The sequence below is a fragment of the Nannospalax galili genome, unplaced genomic scaffold, assembly GCF_000622305.1.
Source record: "Nannospalax galili isolate Female #2095 unplaced genomic scaffold, S.galili_v1.0 scaffold1619, whole genome shotgun sequence".
Taxonomy (NCBI): Eukaryota; Metazoa; Chordata; class Mammalia; order Rodentia; family Spalacidae; genus Nannospalax; species Nannospalax galili.
Window position 1 is genome coordinate 662690 of NW_008342739.1, and position 10798 is coordinate 673487.

Genomic DNA, 10798 nt, shown 5'->3' on the forward strand with positions numbered 1-10798 from the left:
TATTTGGGAGCTTGTAACTGTTAGGGTTCCAAACAGCAGCAGCTTCCCCCCTCCCCAGCAGGGACCTACAGACTTTGGAGCTCAAAAAAGGGAATTTAGCTGATAAGCACCTTGACCTTTGGAGTCAAGGGAAACAAACTCTGCTGAGAAGCAGCCTGCCTTTCCTCTGACCTCCAAAGATAGGATAAGCAGATTCTACCTGATAACCAGACATTTTAGAAGCTGTTTTTCTCTTATCTTAAAAGAGAAAAAGTAAACACTTCCAGATCGTAATCCAACCTGCTTTTCCTGCTTCCCCCTCCCTGATTTCTCCCCCCAACCTTCCCCCCCTCCACACCCTAAAGCCCCCCTATATAAAATCCCCGCTCACAACCCCTGGGCTGACATCTTTCCCTTCCCCGAGGGAAAGGTGCCCCGTGCAAAATAAATGTGTATCCCGCTGAGAATTCTATCTGTGCCTCGGTGCCTCATCCATCTGTTCGTGCTCTCCACTGCCCGCTCTCTCCAACACTTTTACCTATCAGTATCTAATCCTTAAAAGATTTTAGGGTTACCTCTTCAGAGGGGGGAATGGAGGGGAGGGAGTGGGCATGGATTAGATCAAAACACCTTACACGCATGTATGAAATTTTCAAAGTTTTTGCAAAATTTTTTAAAAAAAGAAAAAACAATCAAAACCCTTACCATACACAAAGACTCACCAATTTTGTTCCGCCTCCTTCAGGCTGAGCACTCCACCAACCAACCTCTGCCTGCCTGGATGCCACTGGTTCTCACCAAAATCCCTCAACCACCTGTTATCTTACTTATCCCTCACTCTAAAGCTTTCTTTTTCTCTTGTCTTTTAAGGTGGTCTCAACTCTGCAGCCCAGGCTGGTCTCAAGCTCATGATTATCCTCCTGCCTCAGCTTCCCAAGAGTTACAATTTACAGCAATGAGACATCAAATCCAGCAAAACCACTTTTTCAAAGATTAGCTAATAACTCACGGCACATTCGAGAGACCAATCAGTGGTAATCACAAAGTGAAGGCCAAAGTTAACCCTCAATTCCTTTCACCTCCTCAGGCATTGCCCTGATAAGTTCAGGCACTGTTAAGAGCACTGCAGCATCACGGAAAGCGTAACAAACTTTAAAAAGACAGAGTCCAAACAGAACAAGAGCCAGGAACAGCATCAAGTTAACGGGGGGGGGGGGGGGGGGGGTCTCGTTCATTAAGTGAAAAGCACTGTGCTAACATTCGACATGTATTACTCACTTGATTTTCACAAAAACGCAAGAAAGATTAGGAATCAACCCTGGAAAACTATCACATAAGTGTTCAGCAGTAAAGGCAAGATTCTGAACTTAAGAGCTCTAGTGTACTGCAAAGTTCATGGTCTTCAACGTACTATGTGCCTATCCTAAGGAAACAAGTGTATACTTAATAGTACAAGCTAACCAGGCAAAAATGTGTCAAACATATGGGCATGTTTTGATTTATTAGACAGAATTTAGGATTATTAGTCTTATGAAATAAAACTGGTATAGAAGATTTTTCTCCAGTATTCAAAACATGCACATCTTGCTTTTCATCTGTCTTATTTGTTGACTTTAAAAGAATTTTTAAAGCCAGATGGGGTGGTGCTTGCCCGTAATTCCAGTACTCAGGATGATGAGGCAGGAGGATCACTGAGTTAGAAGCAAGCCTGGGCTATATAGTAAGTTCTGGGCCAGAATGGGCTACAGAGTGAGGACTTCCCAGATCCCATTTCAACAAAAAAACATGGGCAACACGGGGCTGCAGAGATGGCTCAGCAGTAAGAGAACTGGCTGCTCTTGCAGAGGACCTGGGTTCAGTTCCCAGCACGCAGAGTGGCTAACAACTGTCTGTAACTCCATTTCAAGGGGACCCAACATCCTCTTCTGGCTCTGTGGGCACTGTATGCTTGTGGTATACTTACATACATGCAGGCAAAAACACTCATACACATAAAATAAAAATAACAAAAACATTTTTAAGAACAAACAAAACCAGGCAAGGTGGCACACAGCTGCAATTCCAGTATGTGAGAGGTGGACACAGACCCACCAAGGGTACAAGGCCAGCCTTGGCTACATACTAAAGAACCTGTCAAAAAAGCTGGGTGCGGTGGAGCATACCTTTAATCTCAGCACTTGGGAGCAGAGGCAGGCAGATCTCTTGTGAGATAGAGGCAACCTTGTCTACATAGCAAGTGCCAGGCCAACTGGGGCTACAGGGAGACCCTGTCTCAAAAAAGACAAAAAAAAAAAACAAAAAAAAAGAACCTGTCAAAAAAAGGGGAGGTGGGGAGGGGTGGAGGGATGCTCAGTGGTTAAGAGCACTGGCTGCTCTTGCAGAGGACCTGGCTTTGGTTCTCGGCACCCACATGGCAGCTCACAACCACTTGTAACTTCAGTTCCAGGGGGTCTGACACCTCTTCTGGTCTCTATGGGAGGCAAAACACTCTTTCTTTTTTTTTTTTTTTTTTTTTTTTTTTTTTTTTTTTTTTTTTTATTCCCTGTAGCCCCAGATGGCCTGGAGCTTGCTGTACAGACCAGGCTGGCCTTGACCTCACAGAGATCCTCCTGCCTCTGCCTCCTGAGTGCTGGAACTAAAGGCATGAGCCACAACACCCAGCATCATACCCTTTTTTTTTTGTCTTTTTGAAGCACGGTCTCCCTGTAGCCCCAGCCATCCTGGAACTCACCATGTAGACCAGGCTGGCCTTGAACTCACAGAGATCCACCTGCCTCAGCCTCCCGAGTGCTGGGACTACAGGTATGCACCACCACGCCCGGCTGTACCCTTTTTTTTTTAAAAGGATTTGAACCCAGGACTCTAATGCCACAGCCAAAGCAACGTCATCTTAAGAAAAGAACATGTGGCCAAAGAATGATAAAAGCAAACTAAGACTTAGAGGGAAACAACCAGCGAAATGCCTCAACAGAGGAAAGCACTTGCCAATTAAGTCTGACTACCTGAGCTCAATCCCCATATTTCACAACAGAATTTTCCTGAATGTTGTCCTCTGACCTCCACACATGCACACGCACACACACACCCATTTACATTCACAATACTAAATTAAATTTTAAAATTAAAAAAAAAGAAACCGGGTGTAGTAGCACAAGCCTTTAATCCCAGCACTTAGGAGACAGAGGCTGGTGGATCTCTGAGTTCCAGGACAGCTGGGGCTACAAAGAGACCCTGTCTCAAACAGACAAAAAAAAAAAAAAGGAAAAAAAAAGCTGGACGTGGCAGAGCATGCTTTTAACCCCAGCAGTAGCAAGGCAGGGGCAGGCGGATCTCTGTAAGATCAACGCCAGCCTGGTCTACATAGTCATAGGCTGTTTCAGGCCAGCTGGGGCCACAGAGAGACACAGTCTCAGAAAAGAAAAAAAGAAAAATACATAAATACATAAATAAATACATAAATAAATAAATAAATAAGAATGAAAGAAGAAACAAAGATTAATGGGGACAGTAAAAAGAATGTCACCAAGTTTAATCAGATGCTTAGCTTGCAGACATAAGTGGCATGCTACATGAAATGGGGCTAATCAGTCTAACAAACTAAATATCCTTATATCTTCGTATAGTACATCAAATCTGAATTAATTTTAATTTCACCTTTCTTAAAATTACATTATACCAAATAAGAAAAAGGCATCAGAAGGAAAATGGAAAAAAACACAGTTGTTATATCTGGAAGGTAGCATTTTTCATAGGGATAAATTTTACTGTTGGGGTTTTTTTTTTTTCTATTTTACATTGCTAGAATTTTTTTTTTTTTTTTTTTTTGGTCTTTTTGAGACAGGGTCTCCCTGTAGCCCCAGCTGGCCTGGAACTCACTATGTAGACCAGGCTGGCCTTCAACTCACAGAGCTCCGCCTGCCTCTGCCTCCAGCTCCAGAGTGCTGGGACTACAGATGTGCTCCACCATGCCTGGCTAGAATTTCTTTTTAAAAAAATTTCAGCCAAGGGGTTCAGCAGTTAGGAGCATTGGCTGCTCTTGCAGCGGATCTCGATTCCCAGCACCCTCATGACAGCTAACAACCATCTTTAACTCCAGTTCCAGGGGATCCAGTGCCCTCTTCTGCCCTTCAAGGGCACTGCACAACATGGATGCACTTACATACATGCAGGCAACACACTCATACACATTAAAAAAAAAAATTTTTTTTAAGCCGGGTGTGGTGGTGTACCCGTTTAATCTTAGCACTTGGCAGGCAGATCTCTGTGAGTTCGAGGCCTGCCCGGTATGTATGTACGCGTGTGTGCTTGTGTGTGCGTGTGTGTGTGTATTTGGTCAATTCTCAGCTGGCCTGAAGAGATGGCTCAGCAGTTAAGAGCACTGACTCTTCTTGCATAGGACCCAGGTTCAATTCCTAGCACCCACACTGCAGCTGACAACTGTCCATAACTCTTAATTCCAGGGGCTCCAACAGCCTGTTCTGTCCTCCACGGGAATTACAAGACACCAGTGCATTTACCTACATGCAGGTACTACACCCACACACATAAAATAATAAATATTTAATAATAAAAAAATTTTCAGCCGCCTGGCATGATGGTACACGCCTTTAATCTCAGCACTTGGGAGGCAGAGACAGGTGGATCTCTGTGAGTTCGAGGCCAGCCTGGTCTCACAGTGAATCCAGGACAGCTGGGGCTACAGGGAGACCCTGTCTCAAAAAGACCAAAAAAAAAAAAAAGAAAAAAATTCTCAGCCAAGAAAGATGGTATATGCCTTTAATCCCAGCATGTGGAAAGAGGCAAGTGGATTTCAGAGAGTTCAGGCCAGTCTGGTGTACACAGCAAGTTCCAGGGCTACATAGTGAGACCCTGTCTTAAAATACCAAAAAAAAAAAAAAAAAGAACAAAACCCAACTCCTTTAAATTGCTTTAATGTGATAATAGTTTTTTAAAATTATAAATACCTCTACTAGGGTCAGTGAGATGGCCCTGCCACCAACACAGGACATCTGGGATCTGGGATACACATGGTAGATGGAGAAAGCTCACTCCTACAAGTTGGTCTCTGACTGCCCCACCATAGCACATACTTATGCACACACACACAATAAATAATAAAATAAAATGTAAAAAAGGCCTAAATCTCTCTTTTAAAAACCTCTACTAGGGGCTGGAGGATGGCTCAGTGGTTAAGAACACTGATTGTTCTTGCAGAAGACCAGGTTTGAATCCCGGCACCAACATGGCAGCTAACAACTATCCATAACTCCAGTCCCAGGGGATCCGACAGCCTCTTCTGACCTCCAAGGCCATTGTACAACACGGGTGCACTTACCTACATGGAATAAAAATGATAAAATAATAACAACCCCCCCCGAAAAATCTCTACTATATATGATATATGAACACTAAACAGAACAAGATAAATGACAGTTGATTTAACTGGCAAGTATGACTTTTTTCCAGCAGGATAGGGACCAAACTCCTGCAACTCTATCACCAAGCTACATATTCCCAGGCCCAAGAATGATTTTTTAAAATACAAAAAGTGGAGCTGAAGAGATGGCTCAGTGGTTTAAAAGCACTTACTGCTCTTACAGAAGACTCAGATCACAGCACCCACCATTAGTGGCTCACAGCACCTTTAACTTCGGTTCCAGGGGATCAGATGCTCTCTGGCCTCCACTGGCACTTGCATGCATGTGGTGCACATTAGTTCATAGGCAAACGAACATACACATTAAAAAATAAAAAATTAACTCAATCTAATGGTAACTCTCAATCTGTAATGAAACATGAATACTTAAAACTCTACATTTCTATAAATGCTGTTAAAACAGGTATCAATGGAGAAGCTAAATTATTCTTATATATGGAAAAGTCTGCTAATAAAAACTAGCTGAATAAACCACTGTGAAGTGCAATCTTGTTAATAAGGATTTTTATCAAAATACTTGTGCATTTAGGGGCTGGAGAGATGCTCAGCAATTAAAGAGCACTGGCTGCTCTTACATAGGGCCCATGTTCCATTCCCAAGACCTACAAGACAGCTAACAGTCTACAACTCCAGTTTCAGAGGATCCAACACTCTCTTCTGACATCCTCAGGCACTGTACAACACGTGCACTTAAATGCAGGCAAAACACAAAATAAAAATATTAAAAAATACCTGTCTTGCTGGGCATGGTGGCGCAAGCCTTTAATCCCAGCACTTGGGAGGCAGAGGCAGGTGGATCTTTCTGAGTTCAAGGCCAGCCTGGTCTACATAGTGAGTTCCAGGACAGCTGGGGCTACAAGGAGACCCTGTCTCAAAAAGACAAAAAAAACCCAACTTGTCTTTTGAATATCTATTTACTGTGTATGTGTACTTGAATGCAGAGGTCACAGGACATTTGCTAGAGTCGTTTCTCTCCCACTAAGCCATCTCTCCAGGCCTCCTGGATTTGATTTTTTGAGACAGGGTCTCATGTAGCTCAGACTGGCCTAGAACTTGCTGTGTGGTCAAAGATGAACTTTAACTCCTGATCCTCCTGCTTCTACCTCCCAAGTACTGAGGTTATAGACATGTGTCACCACACTGAGGTAAAATAATACATTTTTTTTTTGGTGGGGGGGTGGTATTCTTTTTGAGACAGGGTTTCCCTGTAGCCCCAGCTGGTCTGGAACTCACTATATAGACCAGGCTGGCCTTGAACTCACAGAGATCCACCTGCATCTGCTTCCCAAGTGCTGGGATTAAAGGTGTGCAGCATGCCACGCCTGGCAAAATAACACTGTTTTAAGAAAATCTAAACTATTAAAAAATGAAAAGAGGGACTAGAGAGATGGTTCAGCAGTTAAGACTACTGGATGCTCTTGTAGAGAACCCAGGTTTATTTCCTAACATCCACATGCATGGCTAACAACAGTCCTGGAATTGAACTGGAACTCCAACATCCTCTTCTGGCCTCCACAGGCATTGCAAACACAGGTACACTCACATACAAGCAAAATGAAAAATAAAAATCAAAAGAGACCACCGTGCATGGTGGCATATGGTTTTTTGTTTGTTTGTTTTGGTCTTTTTGCGACAGGTTCTCCCTGTAGCCCCAGCTGACCTGGAACTCGCTATGTAGACCAGGCTGGCCTCGAACTCACAGAGATATGCCTGCTGGGATTAAAGGTCTGTTCCACCACACCCGGCAGCATATGCTTTTAATCTCAGCACTCAGGAAGAAGAGGCACGCGGATCTTTGGGAGTTGAAGACCAGCCTGGTCTACATACATAGCAAGTTCCAAGCCAGCTGGGCAGGGAGCCCCTGTCTCAAAGACCAAAACAAAACAAAAAGCAAAACAAAACAAAAGCAGAAACAGAAGCCAGTGCAGATTTAGCAAGTAATATAGTTTATTTCCACCTCAAAGGTATTAAGATAGTTATATCCAGTTTAGGTCAGTATCTCAAATATTTTCTTATTACCTTTAAATTTCATTAAAGCACACATTTTTAAAAAAAAAAACATAAAAAGCACATACTGCCTGGCGTGGTGGCAACATGTCTTTAATTCCAGCACTCAGTAGGTAGAGGCAGGCAGATCCCTGTGAGTTTGAGGCCAGCCTGGTCCACATAGTGAATCCAGGACAGCTGTGGCTACAGGGAAACCCTGTCTCAAAAAGACCCCCGCCCCCCCCAAAAGCCCATACTTATTATTTGAATTCAGAACTGTAAATAAACTAAGTAGGTCCAGAACTCAGGAGAGTATCTCTCTTTACTAAGTATCTCTTAGACGAGAGGAAAAACATGGCTGGCAAATCTAACAGTGAACTCTCTTTTCTATTATTAGAAACTCTCTTTCCAAATTATTATCCTCACTGAATAAAACTGTTTAAAACTCTCCAAATCTGGGGCAGGGAGAGGGTTCCAGTAGGCAAAAGAGCTTTGCCCCCCAGTCTAATAACTTTTAATAGATCCTGGGACACACACTAGAAGGACAGAATCACTCATACAAGTTGTCCTCTGACGTCCACATGTGTACCATGGCATGTACGTACACACACACACACACACACACACACACACACACACACACAAATAATAAATGTAAATTTTAAAAACTCTGGAGCTGAAGAGATGGCTCAGCAGTTAAGAGCACTGACGTTCTCACAGAAGACCAGGGTTCCATTCCCAGCACCTACATGGAGGCTAATAACTCCAGTTCCAAGGGATTTGGCACTTCTGACCTCCAAGTTGCATGACACAGGTGCACTCACATACATGCAGGCAATACACACTCATACACATAAAAACAAAATATTTTTTTAAAACTCTACAAACTTCAAAATATCTATATTATTCCAAAAAGTATGCTATATATGTGACATCCAATTTACTTACCCAAAATGAAATTTAGAAACCAGTGAATTGTTTTAACCAAAGTACAATGTCCTATGAAAACCAATAAAATGGGCAGTCCTAATCTTTCTCAGTCTTATGAAACAGCTTTAAGGAAGATAAATATTTGTATTTTCCTCAATTTATGACATATTTCATAAATGAATCAACCAAACTATGGGTTAATATTAGTATGCCTAACTCACATTCACTCAACAGACACATATTTATGTAATCATGCCTACCATTACTAGGGTTACATTACCCACCATCTTTTATTTCTCAGCAAAGTAAATACACACAACTGCAGAAATTGTTTAAAGGATGTTTTAAAACTCATCAGAGTTGTCACACAAACTGAAGTCAGCAAATGGCTGAAAAGAGGTGTCATTACAGCAACCCCAAAGGAAGCTAAAGGAACACACTTACGTTTCAAAACAACGATCCACATTGTCAGACATCAAAAGCAGCATGCATAGCTGTTCAAGGGCTATTAGCTGCATGTCCCTCTCATCTCCCTGCCCCATCTGCAACCATTCCAGCAACGTATCCGGATCCACATCTGCCATGGTTTTTAAAAAGCCTCTTTGCCTAAATTAAAAAAGGGAAAAAGAAGTCCTTTAAATGCTTGGAAATTGATCACCTGAGTTTACTTTTTTGTTTTTCTCTTTTATCTGGTGTAACCAATTTTTTTGTGATGTTATCTTCAGAATTAAACACACACACACACACACACACACACACACACAAAAAAACTCTCAAGTAAGTTTGGATACAGTGCTTAATTCAGTTTTCAACTTTCCTTTATTTCCTGGGCTTAATGCTCAGCTACACTAAACAAAAACAGTTTTACACAAGAGTATAAGCCGATTAGGTTCCTAGTTAAATAGAAAGCAGAGCTGCGTCTGTCAAAGACAGTCCAACAAGCTTTGGATCCCACTACGGCTATCACTGATGTTGCTGCCAAAAAGCAAAGAACACCTACAAAAAAGGTTCTTTTCCAGCGAACTTCTTGCCCCACCCCCTCCACCCAAACTGCTCTTCAGATAAGGGTCAGATCCAGTAACTTTTAAGAAAAGTACACATTCTGAACAAATTCCCCTCCACATTGAATTTCTCCTTTTCCTCCAATTTCACGAATTCTGAAGCCCAAAACTTACTCCAAATACAAACGATGGTTAGATGTGAAATCTATGGGGGGGGGGGGACTTCGGGGCAGTCTTGGCAACTGTTCTTAAAACTTTTTTAAAAATACTAAAAGTAAATGTAAACGCAAAGGACTAACAAGTTACAAAGCAGAATTATAGGCCAATCTTTCTCAGTTCCCACAGGATGGAGCATTTAAAAGAAAATGAATAAATACATCGAGAAGCAGCCCGAGCAGGCAGGTCATCAAAGAAGCTCCTGGGCGCACCTACTACAGTGTGGGAACCGAGGTCGGTGGGTGCCCAACGGTCCCATCCCCGGCGGGCCGTCCCATCCGTCCCCGGTCCCGCTGTCCCATCCCCGGCGGGCCGCCCCATCCGTCCCCGGTCCCGCTGTCCCATCCCCGGCGGGCCGCCCCATCCGTCCCCGGTCCCGCTGTCCCATCCCCGGCGGGCCGCCCCATCCGTCCCCGGTCCCGCTGTCCCATCCCCGGCGGGCCGTCCCATCCGTCCCCGGTCTGCCGCGAACACGCCGACCCCCGAGCCTGCTACGTTAGCCGCCGGCGTCCGGAGGAGGGCGAAGTTCTAGAGAAGCCGGCGAGCTCCAGAGGACGCCGCCAGGCCGCCGGGGTGCGGGTCTCCCGGAACTCGCAGGCCCAGCGGGACGTCCCCGGTCCCCGCCGGGCACCGAGCAGTCTCAAGGACGAGCGGAACACAGCCGGAGCTCCGGCACCGGCAAGTCGGGCCCCGAGGCCCGCAAACAAAGGGGCCGAGCGGGTCAGCCGCCACCGCCTGGCCGACCGTCCCGCTCCCTGCCCGCGGCTCCACACCGAGGCCCAGGCCCAGGCCCGCCGGCGGCCGAGGCGCTCCCACCTGCCCTCCCCGCAGGCTCCTACCCCGGCTCGTCGACCCCAACAGCTCCGGTCCCGCTACAAACAGGCCGCGGGCAGAGCCAGGCCCGGTCGCGGCCCTCGAGTTCTCAGGAAGCCGCAGGCCGCGCAGGTCGAGCCGGGCAGGCAGCGCAGGAAAAGCCGCGTCTCGTCCCTCCCCTTCCTCCGCGGGGATCCGGTGACGAGAAGCGAGAGGGCCTCCCGAGAGGCGGCAGCAGTGCGGGTCCCGGGCCCGCACGCGGCTCCTTAGGCCCTGCGGTTCAGAGCGAGGCCCGCGCTGAGCTGCCGGCGGCGGCGAGGGGAGGCCGCGTCCATGGCGAGCCGGGCGGGGGCAGGAGGAGGGTCGACCGAGGGCCGGGCTGGGAGGCGGGCAAGGGCCGCGCGGGCGGAGGCGGAGCGACGTCCTCCCGGCCGCC

The 10798-nt window shown here is 45.7% G+C and overlaps 1 protein-coding gene across 4 annotated transcripts in view; it reads right to left on the reverse strand.

Annotated features, from left to right (window-relative positions):
- The window catches only part of Hectd1 (HECT domain E3 ubiquitin protein ligase 1), a 97421-nt gene extending 86678 nt beyond the window's left edge, over window positions 1-10743 (reverse strand). For 3 of the 4 annotated variants that reach the window (XM_008838803.3, XM_017799569.2, XM_008838802.3), the window contains exons 1-2: window positions 10389-10743; window positions 8777-8938 (exon numbers count right to left, since the gene is read on the reverse strand). In XM_008838803.3, coding sequence (XP_008837025.1) covers window positions 8777-8916 — 140 coding nt within the window. In that variant the 5' untranslated portion in view covers window positions 8917-8938; window positions 10389-10743. The remainder of the gene's footprint in view (window positions 1-8776; window positions 8939-10388) is intronic. The other variant, XM_008838804.3, reaches the window with a different exon arrangement.
- Between the last annotated feature and the right edge of the window lie 55 nt (window positions 10744-10798).